A 19,522-nucleotide genomic window follows, 5' to 3' on the forward strand; every position below is an offset into this window, starting at 1 on the left:
TGCATCACATCTGTTCAACTTTTTTTTTTGCCATTTATATTTTTCCCTCAAATGGTGTTGTTTCAATGAAATGCAAAAGAGCAGCATATACCATGTGTAGTCCCATATTTGCTTGCTGGTCATATTCTAAGGACTACAAATCATCCCGTTCAGAATGAAAATGAATAGCACAGCATGGGGAAAAGATGGTCCTTAAACGTGCCTTCTATTACCTCGGGTGCCATTACTTGTCTCATTGGTAGTGAGCATGATGGATAAACTGCTTGCATGCAAACCAAACCAGTCGTTACTTCCTCTGCCTACCTCACCATAGTCTGCTGCAGTTCGATCCTTGCTGCAGCCGCTTCCTCTGCAAAATATAAACAAGTCAAACATGAAATGTGCTCCACTGACCAGGATGGTTTTCTTGCATTCAGGAAACTAAGTGGGTCGCTGATATTGTTGTGGAAATAGGGAAGTTTTTTTTTTTATTAACTAAATTGTTTCCTCTATCATGCCAGGATTCCTTATTTCATAATGATATTTTAATTTAGGGCTGCGGTTACTTCCTCTTTAGTGTTTTTAGGCTTTCAAGATGTCAGAGGAAGCCAGTCACAAACCTGTGACTGTACTTCAGTGCAGTGGTGTTCTTCGGTTATCTGATTTTATTCTTACTTTCAATAAATAAGTTTTTGGGGAGGATTTTGTCCCACTTGAAATGTCAATAAGTGAACAGTGTAAAAGCTAAAGTACAAATCTGTGAGGTTACACTTTTGCTTCAATTTATGGTGAGAAAACATACTAATCAGTTGTCTGATGCTTGTCTCATTTGCAGCAGGAGAAGCCAAAGGCGATCGATCCACTTGACTATGAAGCCGTCATCTCTAAACTTGGTGATGAGTTGAAGGAAGACCCTCTCAGAGAGCTGCTGCTCTTCCCCGACAATGATTTCTTGGTAAGGACTGTGTGGGAGGCACCCATCAGTCACAATTTAAAAACATAAAACAAGTGTGTGTATGTTTAAGGACGTTTCCTGTCTCCTCCAGCAAGCCTTTTCTGTTCTAAAATAACTGATGCAGTCTGAGGTCATGAGCTATTACGGTGCTGGGGCTCAGAGACATTGACCGCCCTCCAAAAATCCATCTGTCTGCACTCATCTTCATGTTAAAATGCTGTCTTTTTGGTTATTTTCAGTCAGCTGAATTTCTGTTGTCCATAAATAACACAGTGTGTTGCGGTGAATTTGTTAATAACTGGCAGATCAAAGCTAAAAAAGAGAGATAAAAGCCTAAACATGACACGAACTGCACCCCTCTGTTCCAGAAATTGAACATTTGTGTTCAACACTCAACTCAGTCTTAGTTGGCGCCGCTGCAGTCGCATCGACTCATTTCCCACATTGCATCATGGGAAATTAGGTTAGTTTGTAGTAAATGTTGAGTGATCTCTGCTAGAGGCCATGTTGCCACTCTGTAATCAAATAGTGACACATAGTCATTAAAATTGCAGGATGTAACATCTGTATTTCTCTTTAAGCTGAGATAGCATTTCCAGTGTAAACGTGAGCATTTAGCAGTCTTTTTCATCAAAGTTAACAGTTTATTCCCTCTGGTTCGCCCCATCTTTTTGTTTATTGTGCTTACTTTGCTGGGCTAATGGATTTGTGCCGACACGGGCGCGCCGCACATTAAGATGACCAAACTGGTTTTTGCTGTGGTCCAGGGGAATGTTTGTGTTTTTTCTGAAGAAACCCTGGAGTTGTAACTGCAGAATGTCTCTGATTTACAGCCATTTTCCATAACTGTGAGAGATGACATTTGCTGGAATGCCAGTTAACTCCTGAGCTGTGTGCCTCTCTTTGCTGATTAGATCATATAAATTAAAGTCTGTTAATGCTGACTTGGTTTCATTACCCTGCTGCCCTTTTTCATGTTTTCATTAATAACTTTCCATTACATCATATTTTGACAGAGAAAGAAAAGAAAGAGCCTGCATTTGAAGTAGTCATGCTGCTGTAATAAACATGTCCAAGAATATAATAACAGCCTAAAAATAAACGCATATAATTTTTTTTTTTTAAAAAGGTTATTGTTTAGATCTCAGCATGCTAACATGTGCTACCTAGATAAAAGCACATTTGCCTTTTCAAATAGACGTTCTAGCTTAAAACGACCAGCACAACGCATCCGCAAGGAACAATTACAAAATAATAACTATATTTCTTGTCATGCTTACCGACTCTTCTGGATCCTGTTTGTCCCTGCAGGTCTCTGCTGTGCCTCAGGAGAGTCGCACTCTCAAGTTAACGGTTCCCGAGGGGGCAGAGTTACAGGCTGAATGTCTGCTGGTCAGAGAGGTAAGTGTAAGTGCATGTGCGTGCGTGTGGGTGAGAGGGAGAAAGAGAGAGGGAGAGAGCTCCATTGCTGTATTGTGGTTTGTTAGTTTAGACTCTTCTTGTTATAGAACAATTATAGAACATAATGGCTTCTATGCTGTCTGTTTCTGTGTGTTTGTGTCTGTGTGTGCATTAACCCGCATTCACTTTGATTTGGTGGAGTAATAAGTAGTCGATAAAACCCCAGACAGCTTCGCAGCCACTCAGACGGGTTTATGAATCTGAATCTGCTGTCCTGCTTATTTTGATGCTGGAGCTGAAAGCGTCTTTATCCACGAGCCCTCATTTTAATATTTCACACCCTCTAATGAGTCAGTAGTCAGACCTCAGGAGCGCTGGTTCCCTTGAGGTTCCAGGTCCATTTTTCCCAGCGGCTATCATTTTGGAAAGTTAATATTTAATCACCTTCAGCTCAAATCTCCATCCTCTCCTGCAGGCTTGTAAGTATTACAACTCAGAGCTGAACGTGCTCCAGTTCAAGTATGACGATTACGCCGGAGACTACCGCCTGTTGCCCAGGTAACATTTTATATGCATTATCTTGACCTGCGTAATCCGCCTGCTTTGGGGGATTTAAATTGCTTCTGGAGAAGAAGATACATTTCTTAGAAGTCATTAGATTAGAAAATGACCTTAGTGAGCCTTAAATGAGAGCTTGACTTGCATTTAATATGGAAGCTAAACTGGTCTGCTAGCAGTTCTTGTATGACAAATGGGACTATATTATCTTGTGACTTCTGAACTGTAAATCAAGCAGGAATTAATCAGTCAAAGCTACAAAGTGGTCCTAAAAATAAAGTGATGCAACAGGGTGATCAACTTGACCCCGATCCAACAGATTCAAAATGAGGAAGTGTTTTTGATACCAATATGTTTCCCTTGTTGAGAGTGTTCATTAAACTAGGGTTGCAAAAATCTATAAGTATAAGTACTAAATAAGTATCCAAGGTAGTTTTCTCTGTCAACTGGACTGGGTTTCTTGACAGAGAAAACTACCTTGGATACAATGACCTGGATGATTGAGAATCTACACAGATACTAAATAAGTATGCTTTAATGTGATGTTTTGAAATCTGACCAACCTGTTAGCCCCCTCCAAGTTTATTTCAGGATCAGGTAGAGACAAAGTGAAACCAGAGAACAGGCACAAAGTGGTGACCGGAGCTGAAAAATGATACACGAAAAACGTTTTTTTATTGTGAGCAATCGGTTTGTTAAAGATTCAGTCAGCCGGGCTACTGAAGCTCTGTCAGCTCCAGTGAAACTGAGCCAGAACGGCTCTGCAGTTGAAGCGTTGAGCCACAGGAATGTCCTTCCTCTGTCCCAGGGGTCGCCGCTGCACTCTTACAGTCAGTTCACATAACCTTTGTGCTGACACTCATCTGTATAGTAACAAGTCAAGCTAGGCCGGGATATATTGTCTCACTGTAGCTGTTTCTCTATAGCTGAAGGCTGATAATCTCATCAGCTGTTAACATCAGGTTTCCAGTTGGATCTGCAGCTCTTCTCTGTATCTGTAGCTCACTGTTAGCATTCCTCTGAGAACAGCATGTCTGCACTCATCAGAATAAACCCCAGAGGTTTTTATTTTTGCTCTCCAGACAGTGTTTTTATGCCCCACTTTAAACAGAGGGTGGTTCCAGCCTGACTGTCTGCACCTCGGCTCAGACACAAAGGCAGGTCTGCCAGGGAGAGTGGCAGAGCGGGATGGGGTTAGGCCACCTATTGTCCACTTCTGACCGAGAACGGCGCGGAAGAGTCAGCCAATCGCGGTGTTTCGCTGGATTAATGAAATCTCAGCAACCATTTTGTCTTGTTAACAGTTGAGTTCCGAAGCTTACGTGTGCCTTTTCACATCCCCTCATAGGAAATTACCCAAGGCAGAGAAGTTGCCGTCCCATTCTTTCGAGATTGACTATGAGGATGTGGACAAAGATGAGGTCGGTAATGATCGTCTTCTGGACAAAAAGCTTTTAGAGGGAAAAAAAACTGCATTACGTGCTGGCTATATTCTACGCTCTTAAGTTTAAATTGGTTTATCGCTGCTCTAAAAGCTGTTCAAACATACTCCGAGATGGCCGATAGCTCATTACGGCTCAGCGGACGTTGTTTACGAAGCCAATTCATCTGATCAGCGGCCATTTGAAAAAACCCGAATCTCTCTCCAAGTCTTGTTTTTGCTATTGATCCTCTTTCAGGGGGATGAACAGAAACCCACTTTTGTGCTTTGTGCTTTTCAGGACACCACTTCACTGTCCTCCTCCAAAGGAGGAGGGGGAGGCGGAGGAGGCGGAGGAGGGGGAGGAATCGGCGTGTTTCGGTCAGGATGGCTCTACAAGGGGAACTTTAACAGCACTGTCAATAACAGCATCACTGTGAGGGTGAGGAAGTGTCCAACGCACACACTAACGGACTCCTGCTGCATTCTTAGTTTATCTTGTTTGCGTTAAACCAGGCTAATGCTTTTTCACGTCTCTCCGTCTGTGCAGTCATTCAAGAGGAGGTATTTCCAACTCACCCAGCTGCCAGATAACTCCTACATCATGAACTTTTACAGAGACGAGAAGATCTCCAAAGAGCCTAAAGGGTGCATCTTCCTCGACTCGTGCACCGGTGTTGTACAGGTGGGCGACAAAACAGTCCCGTAACCCTCCACCTTCAAAACCAGGTCATAGACACAATGACCAGAGGACCAGAATTCCATTTCATCTCTTTCTCTTTTCCATTTTTCTTTCTTCATCTTCCCTTTTATAAGATTATTAGCAAACCTTCAAGTCAGCAAATGTGTTATTAATAATGAATGCACACTTTTAATTGTGTTGCGTCTGAGTAGAGAATTCAACCATTACAGCTTTTACAAATGCAAACGTTTCCCAATGAGAGTGTAGTATCTGTATTGTGTCATAAACTCAAGGTTGTAACCCTGTAGACATGCAGAACGTGAGCAATGCTAAGCTACGTTTATTATTCCCTTCTTCCATCCTCCCCCTGCAGAACAACCGTCTGAGGAAGCATGCGTTTGAGCTGAAGATGAACGAGGTTACCTACTTCGTGCTGGCCGCGGAGAGTGAGCAGGACATGGAGGACTGGATCAGCACTTTGACGCGCATCTTACAGATCAGCCCCAATGACGGCCCGGCGCCTGACCGCAAGAGCCTGGACCTGACTGATCACCGGCAGGGTGAGACTGGAGCCCTGGAGGAGGGTCTGAAGTGAAAGAAAGAATTTGTGGGGATAGAATCACACCACAATTTAGAGTAAAGACTCGAAAATTCCAACGCCTGCATAAATCCTGACCTTTTTTCCGTCTTGCCAGCCTGTCTTGACTGGCTGGTGCTCATTCACTTCTATTAGGAAATGAGACCCGACGATGACCCGGCCTCTCAGACTGCATAACGCATCATAATTTGTTATTAAATCTTTACAACTAAAGGTTCCACCTCATGTGCCAGTGCTGTCCAAGCTTGGACAGAGCGTGTAATTTGACGCTCGGCGACAGGGCTCCGAGACTTGGCTCTGTTAAAAGTGCTGGAATGATTTGATGTAATAGTCTCGGGCTCTGCACTCCTTTAACTGGCCCTTATGTCAGACTTAGTATGCGGTGACCTGCTGTTAATGAGCTATTTTGCTCCGCTTAGCCTTCGGGAAGATTTGCTCCAGGCATATTAAGAATTTAATGTCTGAAACCTGCCTCCATGATGATCCATAAATACCAGGAATGGAGACATATTTCAGTCTGGGATAGGCGTGCTTTTGCTGACGATGGTCGGCGAGCATTTAATTTACTGCTGAAGCTACTCCAGAGAACGTCAGGAGGCCTTTATCTTACACTCTAATGGGCTCCCTTTGATCATCTTCACCCCAGCCAATCAGCGTTGACAGTCTGCCATCCGTAAGCAGATTTGCCTCTCATCATGTTTGTTTTCCTTTTCCAGATGTGTTTGACCTGTCATTGGGTGACAGCTGTTTGCAGGAAAATGAAGATACCGTGACCGAAAATGGCATCAATCCAGAGCTGGCAAAGGTAGCTCCTTTTCCATGACAACAGCTTCAAACAGAGCTATGTGGTTTAGCATCCAGTTGTTGTGTGACTGCTTCTCTCTCTGTGTCTGTGTTTTACAGTACATCGCAGAGACAGATGAGCGAATCCGCTCTGCCCGGAGGGAAGAGAGGCTGAATCTGTTTTCTCTGGACCCTGATACTCCTGTAAGTACATTCATTTTCACGATATCTCTTCTCATCAGTCAGAGATGGCCTCTAAATAACAACCATTTTGTACTTCAGGTACTGAGGAGCCCACGGGCCGAACATTCGTCAGTTGAGAACGGAGGGGTGCGTCCGTTTGAAGAGAAACTGGGCAGAAGGTTTATGGTTACGTGCCGATCACTCAACCTCACGCTGCAGGGCTGCATCAGCGAGAGTGAAACTGGACCAGTTACTAACGTGAGGGTGCCTTTTTTGTAGCACCGTCCTGCTACAAGATGGAGGTGACTTCATTGAATGAGCTGTATCTGCCCCGTTAGATCGAGCCGTTCTTTGTGTCCCTGGCTCTGCTGGACGTACGAGAAGGCAGGAAGGTGTCGGCAGATTTTCACGTGGACCTCAACCACGAGGCAGTGAGGCAGATGTTGGGCGAGGTCAACAACGGGACCGCCGGTCCTGGGACCGGGGTTGGGGCCCAGGAGAATGGCCTGTGCTCGCCTGCGGAGAGGAAGCCAGGAGATTGTTACCTCAGCATGGACATGGAGCACTGGCTATGTTTCCCCAAGCAGGTAAATCATCTCACAGATTTGAGTCTGACTTCCGATCAGGTCGTCCCGTGGGTTTGACCTGCTTTCCGTCCATGCAGGCCATCTTCTCTGTGACCAACCCACACACGGATATAGTGATGGTGGCAAGAGTGGAAAAGGTGCTGATGGGAAATATCGCGTGTGGGACAGAACCTTATATCAAGAATTCTGATTCGAGCAAGGTCAGCCAGTTTCACTTCATTTAAAACTGTTTACCCTGTTTGTTTTATTTCTTAAAACTGGAATAAACAAGTTGTTAGTACATTTATAGCAGGAAGTAAATGTGTTCATCTTGGACATTTGCAGAACATTATGTCCCGAAGCTCCTAGTTTATCTCCATCAGTGAAGACCATCCCTGTCAAATTGGGTTTTTCCTGAAATCATTTCAAACAAGTTTCCCAGCCGCCCCTCTGGCAGCGATCCACTCAAGTCCTTGTTCAAGCAGCTAAATAAATCACCAAACATTTGACCTAATGCCGACATTAAACACCGTCAAGTTCTGTCTGTCGCTCTCTCCCGGTCAGCTGTGTTTTAGGCTTTTAGGCATCTCTTGTAAGAAAGCACAATTCATCTCTCCAAAGCACAATTAGCATGCTAACACACATCTGCCACCTACAGACTGTTCAGAAAATAGTGAAATCCAACAAGCACTTCTGCAGTAAACTGGGAAAGTACCGTATGCCGTTCGCCTGGTCTGTCAGGTCAGTGGTCAGAGGTTTAGTCTCGCTCAGTGCTGATGCGGTGTTTTACTTATGCTGACCCAGTTGTCTCTTTTAGATCCGTTTTTAGGGATAACCACGGGGCGTTGGACCGAGAGTCTCGTTTCTCACCACTCTTCAAACAGGAGAGCAACAAGATTTCAGTAGATGACCTCATGAAGCTGGTGTCTGAGTACAGGAGGTGAAGCCTGAGCAAGTTTCTCAAGTTTGGAAGGACACCTTTAAGTATTTGTATTTCTTATGTCTGCAGGGCGGAGAAGACCAGCAAACTGCAGACCATCCCCGGGACCCTAGATATTGCTGTTGACTATGTTCCGATGGAGCACCCGAGTGCGTCAGAACTTTGCTGTCTGAGCTCAGCCTTCTTCTTCTGTGATAGTTATTCACACGGTTTCTCCTCCTCTAGACTGCGTCACCTCTTCTTACATACCAGTGAGGCCCTTTGAAGATCTGAGCAAACACCAGCCAACCGTGGAGGTGGAGGAGTTCGTCCAGGACTCCACCAAGTTCACGCTGCCGCACCGCGTCTACAGGAACCACATCTACGTTTACCCCAAACACCTTAAGTATGACAGCCAGAAGAGCTTCGCCAAGGTTTGCTTTTGCAGTTTTAACAAGAAACACTGATTGTGCGTTTGGTTTAAAGCATTTGTTTTTACCCAACTACCAGTTACAGTGGTCCTTTTGTTCGCAGGCTCGTAACCTCACCGTCTACGTGGAGTTCCGCAGCTCCGACGATGAAGTTGCCAAACCGTTAAAGGTAATACGCCTCAGAAAAACATGCTAATGGCACATATTTGTATTTTATACGAATCAGTTTCAGCTGAGCATGACCCTACTGCCCCATTTTCCTGCTGCTGTTATTTTTTTAGTGCATTTATGGCAAGCCAGGAGGTTCAGTCTTCACCACAGCAGCCTGTTCCACAGTCCTGCATCACTCTCAGAACCCCGACTTCTACGATGAGGTAAGGATCAGGTTTAATGATCAAACACATGCCTCGCTGCTGCTAGCCCTTTACACAGCACCGTGTCCTCAGGTGAAGATCGAGCTTCCAACGCAGCTTCACGACAAGCACCACCTTCTTTTCTCCTTCTACCATGTCACCTGTGACATCAATGCCAAGACAAATGCCAAGAGGAAAGAATCATTGGAGACGCCAGGTGAGTGCGGGAAAGCTGAAGCGTGTGAAAAGATTTGCTGCGCGGCAGGTTAATTCCTGTGCATCTTTTTAGTGGGATTTTCATGGCTGCCGCTCTTCAAAGAGGGCCGCCTGTCGTCTCAAGAGTTTAGCATCCCTGTCTCCTGCAACCTGCCCCCGGGATATCTGGCTATCAAGGAAGCCAGCAACACCAAGGTGAGGAACGGAGGATGCGTGAAAATACAAGTAACAGTCGTTCTGAATGTTCTAGAATAATTGAGACATAATTCCATTTAATCATTTAATAGAATGGAGCAGATGTGAAATGGGTGGATGGAGGAAAAGCCATCTTCAAAGTGTCAACAAATGTTGTCTCCACAGTTTACACTCAGGTAATAATGTAGTAGACTTCACAATAAGATGGACTATCATAGCATGTAATGTGCAGAGTCTTTAATAAATAATTCAACAGTGATATTTGGTCTGAGATTTAAGAGGTGCCAAGTAAAATAGCAAATAAAACTGAGGTAGAAAATGGAGCTGTTCTGTTAAGTCTCCTAGCAGAGGCTGACCGTTCATTTTATGGATTCCTCTGTCTGTGCCAGGACCCCCACCTGAACCGATTCTTCCAGCAGTGCCAGAAAAGAGAGCTGGACCTCTCACTACCTCCTACCTCCAACTTCCTCAACTGCCTGAAGGTCAGAGAAAATGCAAAATCCATTGTGACTAAAACATTAACAAACACTTTGACAATTTAACACCAATGCATGTCTAAGTATTATGACATCATGTTTTGATTAAAGTGGCATTTTACATTATTATGTTTCTTTTCCTTTCTTTCTTTTTCTTCACCTTCCTTCCCTTGTGCATCGTTTCCACCTCTCTGCAGGGTCTCCTCAGTATGGAGAGAATCCCAGTGATCATCAGATTTCTGCCAGTGCTTTTTAACCAGCTGTTTAAGGTCCTGACTCAGAACGACAATGATGAGGTCACTACTGCCACCACCAGGTAGATTGTGGTACAACGGCATATAGTAATTACTACTGACATCACCAGGTAGACTGTTGTACTGCAACAATAAGTCTACCTAAATAAAGCAGCAAATCTTTACTGATTTGTATTCATGCCTTAAGTATTTCGTTTTATTTACAATAGAAATTAATTCAGTTGCATATGTGGTCCAACCCTGATATCATTAATGGTTTTCCTTTGTGGACAGAGTGCTGGTCCATATTGTTGCAAAGTGCCATGAAGAAAACCTGGATCACTACCTGCATTCTTATATTAAGGTATACTATATAGAACACAGAAGTGAATAAATCCTTTTTTTTTTCCATGAAGGACTGTAACCCAAACTATTAAATGCAGAAAGACAAACTGGATGGGGGATTCATGAGTATGAGTGTAGATTAAATACAAGAGGTTGGCTATAGGCTGCATGCCCAGAATGTGGTGCAAACACAAAAATAAATAGAGAACATACAGAAGAAAGAGTGATCCTCGAGGGACACTCGGCTAGCTTAGTCAAAAACACAAAGACATATTTGTTTGGTGGGTAAGACAAGAGAGAATTAGAATAGAGAAACCACAAGATCTGATTCCTGTTAGCCATAGTGATGGAAAAAGCAGCGCTGGAAGAGTTGGCGACAAAGACGAATGCTGGGAGGGTAGAGTGGAAACCACGGTTGCCATGGGAACAGATTGGTATGACGTTCTGCTACACTGGTGTCCATTTGAAGACTGCACGTACTTGTGTGCGTGTGTAGATAGCATGAGATTAGTGCCACGCTCTATGTTAAATCCATGTCTTCTTTCAAGCTTCATTACAGATTGTCTGAAACTTTACCTGAGTCCGTTTTTTCTCTCTTTTGCTTCCAGTATGTGTTTAAGGCAGAGGCCCACGGCTTCAGGACCGTTCATGAAGAGCTGGCTAAAGGCATGACCTTTGACCTGAAAAGCAATGAGCACTCGGCAGTCAGGAACGTCCTGAAGGTTAGTTTCTTCATTTTATATTCAAACTATAAAGATTTTGATACGCATATGTATATATTTTTTCCCAAATTATGAATTATTCACTGCTTCTTCTTCTTGGGTACAGTTCTCCTGGTTCTTCTTTGAGCTAATAGTTAAGTCTATGGCTCAACATTTGGTGGAGTCTGACAAAGTGAAGGTAAAAACGTCCTAATAAATTACATTTTGTTGTTCTCCATGACCATGTGGCATCAATGCCACCTGACCTTTACCTCAGTGAGGGAGAAAGTGACAGTTACATTCTGGTCCTGCAGCTGCCGAGGCCTCAGCGCTTCCCCTCGTCCTACCTGAGCCGCGTGGAGACCCTGGTGGAGACGGTGTCAGAACACATCTTCTGGAAAAACAAGGACCTGGCCGAAGAGACTCGCAGTGCCAACCTAGCGGTAGCAGCTTTCGTGAAGGTGCAAACACGCGAATAAACAGTTTAGCGATGCTGCCTGGCCCATTAAAGTTTTCAAGAATATGATGGGAATATAATGTGATTTCATATGGATCAATACAAACTGTATAACCTTGTCTGGAAACATAACAAATATTTCCCTTCACGATTGTTTCCCATTGATTCCCGGATCTGTGTTAAACGATCCTTCTGCTCTGTCTCCTTGCAGCGTTGTTTTTCCCTGCTGGACAGAGGCTTCACCTTCAAGCTAATTAGCAACTACATAAACATGATCACTGCAACAGACAGCAAGGTTAGAATTACTAGAATCATTTGAACTGAATAGCAAGACACTGACAGAGGGCTGTACCAACAACGTTGTACTTCTGTTGCAAACGTCAGATCTTGTGTGAGCTGAAATTTGAATTCTTAAGAGAGGTGTGCAACCACGAGCACTACATCCCTTTGAGCCTGCCATTACCCTCAGCTCGCATCACAGGTAGGAGCAGGATTCAGAGCCCCCTGGCTCAGCATTGGTTTTGCCACTGTCATCACACTTTGGTTGACGTTCACTCTCATTCGTCTAACACCGCGTCTTCCTCTTCCTGTCATTTTTCTGGCTGTTCCTCCATGTCAGATCATGCATCTCCAGAGCCACAAAGTACCCATGGTAAATATGTTCTATCCATGTGTGTCTGTTTCGCTGTCCTGATGCAAATGGAATTCTAACCAATTTTGGATAAATTAACGCACAAATGGAAATCAAATAATGGCACAAGAACGTTGTAATTAGTAGACAGCTGTGTATAATTTCCTGTTATTTCTGCGTTTTTGTCTTTTTACAGCGTTGGTGCCAGAGTACAGTCTGACCGGGGAGTTCTGCAGGAAGCACTTTCTGACCGGTCTTCTGCTCAGGGAGCTGGGGCTGGCTCTCCAGGACGAGCAGGACCTGAGGCACCTGGCCCTGTCTACCTTGAAGACCCTGATGGCCAAACACTCTCTGGATGCACGCTACGCCACCAAGGTAACTGGCTGAGACTTGCTGTGTAAACCAGCCCCCTGTTGAACAACAGTGAGTGGTACATATATGTCTTTGGCTGCATTTCCAGGAGAAACAGGCGAGAATAGCATCGCTGTACCTGCCGCTCTACGGCCTGATCCTGGACAACATGCCTCGATTCTTCCTCAGGGATCTCTTCCCCATCTATTTCACGTCTAGCGATCAAGTAAAATTAAAACAATACCTGCATATTCTTAGCATTTATGGCTAAAAGCTAATCATCCGTCATGTTGTCCCTGATAATTCAGGGCTCCCGAGATGACCTCAGTGTGGGGGGGGGAGTGACCTCTGTCACCCGTCACGGCAACTCAGTAGATGCCTCCTTTTCCAAAGAGGTTCTCAACTCCATCACAGGTAGCTGTGTGTGTCTTGCGATTCCTTTGCATGCATTTGAAATAAACGTGCGAATAAGTGGTTTGGTGCACCCCCACCTGCAGCTTTCTCCTCCTTGGCAGTTCCGTCAGGAAACCAGACGGACTCTCGTGGCTCTCTGATCAGCGTGGATTCAAATCCGAGTAACAGTGACAGGAACAGCGAAAAGATGGATGGATGCGAGAAGGTGAGAATAAAAATAGCTTGGATGTGAAGGAAGGGGTGGAGGAAAAGCCACCCCGTGCTGCAGAGAACTGGATTTCTCATTGAAGCTGCTTGTGATTAAAACCCTTCTCTGGAAATCTGAGATTTGCCAAAACTGAACCGTAAATTGTAAAAGTGATCCATCGATGTTGTTTGTTGTCAGTTCGCACGACCGCAGTCGCTCATTGGCTACGGTTCCCGCTGTGACAAGCTGGATCAGGCAGAGACTCGCAGCCTCCTCATGTGCTTCTTGCACATCATGAAAACCATATCAGAGGGTACGAAATTACCAGAATGTTTGCTGTAAATGCTGAGTTTTCCATGCTATCTTTGCTTTTATCTCCTTCATGTGAATAAAGAATCTGGATGAATAGAATCAAGAGTTATTTGGTCTTTGTTTTTGAAAGTTTATAAGGTCCATTTTCACACTTTTGTCTGTTTTTGTCCTTTTCCAGATGTGCTGGTGTCCTACTGGCACCGCGCCATTCACCAGGAGATCTCTGACTTCTTCAGCATCTTGGAGTAAGTGCTTTTGTTCGTTCACTGCTTGGTAAAGAAGAGAAACGGGAGATCATCTTTCTTGAGCATTTCTGTTTTTCCTTTCCTTCAGGCTGTGTCTCCAACACTTCAGGTTTCTGGGTAAACGCCACATTGCCAGGTGAGCCCCATCCCCCCCCTACCGACAGCCCACACTCATTGACAGACATTTATTTATATTGCCACAGCTACACAAACACCTTATTAACTCAACATACATGCTGCAGCCAAAGGTTATTAACACCTCCCCCTCCCTCTGATACATAATTCATGGATTCGTTGCACACGCATGATTGCGCTCGCACCCAAACATATGCCTGCGTGTGGAAAGATGCACAAATAAATGAGGCAGACGCAGTTGGACAGAAATAATAATATGTGCTCTGTATGTGCGCGCACGCTCTGAGGTGGGTTTCAAGAGGAGCCAAGATAAAGCGGGTCAAGAGCAGGAAGGGGGTGAAGGGGTGGGGGGTGGAACTGCTGGATCCAGCCTTTTGAAAGCAGAGCAGTGCTGGATATTGTGCAGTAGTAGTTGGCAAGCTCCGGATTTGGGTTCGATGGCGCGTCTGTGAGCTCGCACTGGAGCTGAGCCATCAGCGCCGCTCCGCTCCTCCATCTTCTGCTTCGTCCCGGCTAATTAAATTAGCCCTCTTTTCTGCTCTCAGCACTGAGACGCCAACATAAAGGCTGTGAATCCGCCGCTCTTCTGCGCACCGAGGCTTTAGCCGGATAAAGATAGCTCTCAGACACAGTCGAGCCTGTCTGGGGGCGTTCGCTACTTAACACTCGTCTGTAATACCACGCAGTGGGGGATTCACGGTCGTACGCCTGCGTCTGTCTCAGTGTCTCTCCGTTCGCTCTTTGATGCCCCGGCTGAGTTAGGATAGGATGAAGTTCAGGAGAGATCCTCACAGTGTGCTGCCAACATGCTTGGAAGATGCACTGAATTACTCAACAAATAAAAATCAAAAATGCCAATTTTCAAAGAGAGATCTGAATTTAATCTGGCACCATGGCTCCCATCAGTTTATCAACAGTGGCACCATTATATCCATGTTAGGCCCCGGCTACATTAGAAAATAAAAGAAGGGATTGGACATTTCTTATACATGTGTATATACTCGTGAGACACTGAGACAGTAGTTTCATTTGATCTTTTGAGTTATGTACTAGAGGAGTGAGGATGCTAGTTGTGATGTTTTCTCCATCTTTAAAACGACTGTCCCCTCATCACATTGCACAAGCCCTGCCATGCTCATTATTGCCTGCAGCAAGCATGTAGGTTTGTTGGCATCCTTAAAGCATCCTCATTAGTGCTGCATGTTCACCTCGAAGCCTTTGACCTTCATTTTGGGCCTGCAGACTGGTCGGACTCAGGCAGCTGAGCTCAACTGAGCATCAATGGTGGCTCCTGAAGCCATATTGACCGAACCGAAGCAGTGTCCTGTTGGTTTCTACAGGTCAAACGCTGCATTCAGGCACCATAGGAATATACAAAAAAAACCCTGTTTTTTTTAAACCCCACTAAACTTCAGTGCACGTTTTCACCACATCTATGTATTAATCTCCTGCTTTTTACTTTAAGATGTCATTAATGCAGCATTAAACTCGATGGAAAGTCATTCAACTAGAATTGGCCCTATGCCACTAACCTCTAAACTCTGACCTTTCTGTGAAGCATTGATTAACATTTAGCTTTTAGCCTTATGCAAGCGCAACACTATTTATTTTTATTTTTTTACAAATAAACACGGTGACGCTAAACTGCCACTATCCATTAGTAGGTTCAGGATTATCTGAGATTTTGTAAATGTAACTAACTTGATGGTCGCTCTAAAACGACTGACGTTAGCTCTGCTGTGATTGGGCTGTGAACAGGAAGTTAGCAGCGGCTGTAAAGCTGGCCCAGTCCACCCAGGCCAATGGCACCCTGAAGGGCTCTAACCACCCCTCCCAGTCCTCTCAACCCTCGAGCCTCTTCCCACAATGGTAATCACCCTCCACCAGTCTGTTACTGTGTGTTTCGATGTGAGCGCCGGCTGCGCTCTCAGCATGCTCCCCACCTCATCATGTAGTGTTCTGTGTTATTGGCTACCCCCTGTGTCCACATTTAGTTTATGCATTTATAAACATAAGGTTGTCAGTATGTTGCGACTGATCCCTGCTGTTGCCTCCAGGATGGCGCCCTCTGGAGGAGACGGTCACCGCCACGCTCGCTCTCAGACCATGCCCATCATCAGGGGCAAGAACGCTCTCACCAATCCAAAGCTGTTGCAGATGATGGAGACTGGTAATACCCTTTTTAAACATTTAAACTACCTGCAATATAAGGCTGATATTATGGATCGGAGTCAGTTCATTATTGTTCTTGTTTTTTAGATGGAACTATTCAGGAAGTGGACAGTCTGAGTCCGACTGATATCGAGGCAAACCTGTCCACAGAGGTGGCCCTGACAGTGCTGGATGTACTGGAGCTCTTTGTTCATCACCACAAGGTCTCACACATCCTAACAAATCATTCACCTCATCTTAATTAACACTGTATAGATGTATACATTTCCTGAGTAGCTATGTTAATATACTGTACACACTTCCAGCAACTCATTGACATACTACCGCCATCTAGTGGTTAGAATTGATTGCACACTTACTGTTTGCATATACTATATTGCACTATTTTAGATAATATGCTTTTTAAATACTGTTTTTTCTAATCTCCACAGAAACAATTGCAGCTGGACGAGGGCCAGAATTCACTGCTGAAGAAGGTGCTGGACACCTACTTGCTCTTTTTTCAGATCAACCAATCAACCACCACTCTACGGCACGTCTTTGCTGCACTCAGACTCTTTGTACAAAAGGTGCCGCACCCTCACTTGATATCCAAAACAAGAGCCCCGTCATTTTGGTATTTGAATTTCCTGGCATCTCTTATCACATTTTCAGTTCCCCAGCGCATTCTTCCAAGGCAAAGCCGACCTGTGTGGCTGTCTGTGCTACGAAATCCTCAAGTGCTGCAACCATCGTTCTAGCTCCACCCAGACGGAAGCATCTGCCCTGCTTTACTTTTTCATGAGGACGAACTTTGAGTTTACTAAGGGAAAATCTATAGTGCGCTCACACCTGCAGGTTAGTGAGGCCAAATGGATCAGTCGCTCACTTTTTTTTACGCCTGCATGCTCACGGTCATTTGTCCACCTCAGGTCATCAAGGCAGTGAGTCAGCTGATAGCGGATGCTGGTATCGGAGGCTCCAGATTTCAGCAGTCTCTGGCAATCATCAATAACTTTGCAAATGGTGATGCACCACTGAAGGTACAGCAGGTTCTGGGATAATATTATGGCTTTATTGTCAATTATTGGACCCAAAATAATGCCGCTGTTGGTGCATTTTCCTCAGAACACTCCGTTCCCTGCTGAGGTGAAGGACTTGACCAAAAGGATCCGAACTGTTCTCATGGCCACAGCACAGATGAAGGAGCATGAGAAGGATCCGGAAATGCTGGTGGACCTTCAGTACAGTCTGGCAAATTCTTATGCCAGCACCCCCGAGCTGCGGCGCACCTGGCTGGAGAGCATGGCCAAAGTTCATGTCCGCAACGGCGACCTCTCTGAGGTTAGGATCGCATACCTTTGGCATGGCCCGTACCACAGATATGTTATTTTAGAAGCAAGCATGCACATGTAATGAGACTGTGTCTGACCTCTGCAGGCTGCCATGTGCTACATCCACATCTCAGCCCTGATCGCAGAGTCTCTGAAGAGGAGAGGTCAGTGCACACAGGCTGCTACAATAACTGCTTTCTGCAGCATGGTTTTCCATCTCCAGGCGTATGTTTGTGTAGCTCGTAGGCAGTTTTACAATCTCATGGAACTTTGCAAACCTACTAACATGGAGACTTTCATCGCAACCATCTGGAAACCTTTCTCTGGCCAACAGGGGTCTAAGCAGCTGTCCGTCCTTTGTCTTGTCATGGTTCAGTGTGCGTGCAAACGAACGTGCTGGCGTTCTAAATTCCATTATTTTGCAGGGGATTGCATTGCAGCTTGTACAGATCTGCACTCAGCTGTTTGTCCTCTTCATGCTGGCCAGCTGATGTAGAGACTTGTGTCTACACACTTTCCTTCCCTTTGTTCTCACCTGCGCATGACTCCTCACTCAGAGTAGAACACACGCTCTACATGTCAGCCATTGCTTTGCATGCGCTTCACGTTCTCAGCTAGCAAAGCTCAGCTTGGCTATTGCATGAGCGGAAGAGAAAACCAAATGACCGTCAACTATAAACCTCCTCCTCATCCTCCTCCTCCCCTACTCCTACCAAACAGGCTACTGGAGAGCAGACAAGACCAGGATGTCCAGTGTGTCCCCAGAAGAAAGCCCTGTCTTTAACTGTAGCTCCTTACTAACTACCTCCCGAGATCAAGACAGTGAGTGTATGCGTCTGGGGCCTGCTAACGCTAGTCACTTGGGTGGGGAGAGTAGTTGTATGGGGCTGTGGTGGGAGCTGGGGCGTATGTTGAGACGAACACTTGACTATTTCAAATCCTGACTAAACCATCGGGTAGATGGATGCAGGTAGATATTTGGACAACCAATATTTTTACCTAAAACACGTGAGATTGCTGTCACAGTTTTACCCTCCCTGCTCACTCTAATTTCACTGGAGTGTGATGTAACGCCCCCTCACGTTTGATATTATTGTAACTGCCTGTATGTGCAAGAGTGTAACCGTCTGCGTAACACTTGAAACGCACTTTACAGCACTGTTGAAAACCTGAAATGTATTACAGGAATAAACTTTGACCTCTTATTAGGGTGCGTTGAATTTCACGGCCTGATTTTACTCTTGCTTTTGCGAAACTGCAGCCTCCTTCTGCATGGGCTGGGCAGCATTCATGTGCATCAGTCCTAATGTCAAAGAAGAGGGCGCCATGAAGGAAGACACCGGCACTCAAGATACTCCCTACACAGAGGTCAGTGCCCACATCGACTCCCAGGAGCTCGGTTTGCTCTTTTTTGACACAGTCTCACGCGCTTCCTCGTGTGCAGGACACGCTGGTGGAGCAGCTGAAGCTGTGCGTGGACTACCTGTGGAAATCGGAGCGATACGAGCTCATCGCTGACATCAACAAACCCGTGATCGCCGTTTTTGAAAAGAGGCGGGATTTTAAGGTGAGTTCTAACCTTCACACGTGTAAACGCCACAGGCCACAAAATGGCGTTTACACGTGTGTTTGTGTGTCTGCAGAGGTTGTCAGAGCTGTACTACGACATCCATCGCTCCTACCTCAAAGTGACAGAGGTGGTGAACTCGGAGAAGCGCCTCTTTGGTCGCTACTACCGCGTAGCTTTTTACGGTCAGGTGAGTCTCGGTCACGTTATTTAGGAGCTGTATTCCATATGCCATGCCAACTGTGCTGTATGAAGCAAAATAAGGGTTTGAAAACACTGTCTGAACCGTGGGGCATGGACAGGTGCAAAGATGGGCTCAGGTTTCCTTTATTAAGTTTCTCTGTCTGCTCTTTTCTTGCCTTTAATGACTCAAGATCGCGGTAAGTCCTGTACTTCTTTGATTTTCCGTTTTCCTCAACGCTAACCACGCTTACCTCCTTTATCCTATGACCACTATTAACATCCGCTGACGTTTGCACCCGAAGGGTTTGTGACTCGTCTTGCTGCGATCCATCTCTCGTCCCTTAATCTCTAAAACCGAACCCATTTAAAAAAAAAAGAGGAAGAGGTGGCCTCTTCTGACCTTTGTCCTCTTATCTCTTCTGACCTTTGACCTCTTTCCAGAACTTACTAGCGGCATCCTGCGATAATAACATTTTTGTGCTGGTTGATGTGTGTGAGAAACCAGCAGGGGGCAGCACAAATCCATTTGGCCTGTGAATGAATGCGCGTGTCCGTGTGTTT

The 19,522-nt window shown here is 45.2% G+C and overlaps 1 protein-coding gene across 8 annotated transcripts in view; it reads left to right on the plus strand.

Moving 5' to 3' along the window:
- Positions 1–19,522, plus strand: part of dock10 (dedicator of cytokinesis 10) — a 37,919-nt gene that overhangs the window by 15,789 nt on the left and 2,608 nt on the right. For 4 of the 8 annotated variants that reach the window (XM_029843509.1, XM_011608411.2, XM_029843511.1 and 1 more), the window contains exons 2-50: positions 815–934; positions 2,246–2,335; positions 2,811–2,893; positions 4,242–4,314; positions 4,615–4,755; positions 4,864–4,998; positions 5,369–5,555; positions 6,310–6,398; positions 6,497–6,580; positions 6,659–6,817; positions 6,898–7,146; positions 7,224–7,346; positions 7,784–7,866; positions 7,943–8,065; positions 8,135–8,214; positions 8,291–8,478; positions 8,579–8,644; positions 8,757–8,849; positions 8,922–9,045; positions 9,118–9,239; positions 9,332–9,415; positions 9,629–9,721; positions 9,913–10,031; positions 10,243–10,312; positions 10,902–11,015; positions 11,122–11,193; positions 11,309–11,455; positions 11,663–11,746; positions 11,836–11,932; positions 12,071–12,103; positions 12,279–12,457; positions 12,543–12,659; positions 12,742–12,847; positions 12,931–13,052; positions 13,233–13,347; positions 13,525–13,591; positions 13,680–13,727; positions 15,485–15,595; positions 15,784–15,896; positions 15,986–16,101; positions 16,330–16,467; positions 16,553–16,735; positions 16,810–16,920; positions 17,006–17,221; positions 17,318–17,375; positions 17,932–18,033; positions 18,473–18,579; positions 18,656–18,778; positions 18,855–18,968. In XM_029843509.1, the coding sequence (XP_029699369.1) occupies positions 815–934; positions 2,246–2,335; positions 2,811–2,893; positions 4,242–4,314; positions 4,615–4,755; positions 4,864–4,998; positions 5,369–5,555; positions 6,310–6,398; positions 6,497–6,580; positions 6,659–6,817; positions 6,898–7,146; positions 7,224–7,346; positions 7,784–7,866; positions 7,943–8,065; positions 8,135–8,214; positions 8,291–8,478; positions 8,579–8,644; positions 8,757–8,849; positions 8,922–9,045; positions 9,118–9,239; positions 9,332–9,415; positions 9,629–9,721; positions 9,913–10,031; positions 10,243–10,312; positions 10,902–11,015; positions 11,122–11,193; positions 11,309–11,455; positions 11,663–11,746; positions 11,836–11,932; positions 12,071–12,103; positions 12,279–12,457; positions 12,543–12,659; positions 12,742–12,847; positions 12,931–13,052; positions 13,233–13,347; positions 13,525–13,591; positions 13,680–13,727; positions 15,485–15,595; positions 15,784–15,896; positions 15,986–16,101; positions 16,330–16,467; positions 16,553–16,735; positions 16,810–16,920; positions 17,006–17,221; positions 17,318–17,375; positions 17,932–18,033; positions 18,473–18,579; positions 18,656–18,778; positions 18,855–18,968 (5,571 nt within the window). The remainder of the gene's footprint in view (positions 1–814; positions 935–2,245; positions 2,336–2,810; positions 2,894–4,241; positions 4,315–4,614; positions 4,756–4,863; positions 4,999–5,368; positions 5,556–6,309; positions 6,399–6,496; positions 6,581–6,658; positions 6,818–6,897; positions 7,147–7,223; positions 7,347–7,783; positions 7,867–7,942; positions 8,066–8,134; positions 8,215–8,290; positions 8,479–8,578; positions 8,645–8,756; positions 8,850–8,921; positions 9,046–9,117; positions 9,240–9,331; positions 9,416–9,628; positions 9,722–9,912; positions 10,032–10,242; positions 10,313–10,901; positions 11,016–11,121; positions 11,194–11,308; positions 11,456–11,662; positions 11,747–11,835; positions 11,933–12,070; positions 12,104–12,278; positions 12,458–12,542; positions 12,660–12,741; positions 12,848–12,930; positions 13,053–13,232; positions 13,348–13,524; positions 13,592–13,679; positions 13,728–15,484; positions 15,596–15,783; positions 15,897–15,985; positions 16,102–16,329; positions 16,468–16,552; positions 16,736–16,809; positions 16,921–17,005; positions 17,222–17,317; positions 17,376–17,931; positions 18,034–18,472; positions 18,580–18,655; positions 18,779–18,854; positions 18,969–19,522) is intronic. The other 4 variants (XM_029843507.1, XM_029843512.1, XM_029843513.1 and 1 more) reach the window with 4 other exon arrangements.

Source organism: Takifugu rubripes, chromosome 11 (assembly GCF_901000725.2).
Source record: "Takifugu rubripes chromosome 11, fTakRub1.2, whole genome shotgun sequence".
NCBI classification, from domain to species: Eukaryota; Metazoa; Chordata; class Actinopteri; order Tetraodontiformes; family Tetraodontidae; genus Takifugu; species Takifugu rubripes.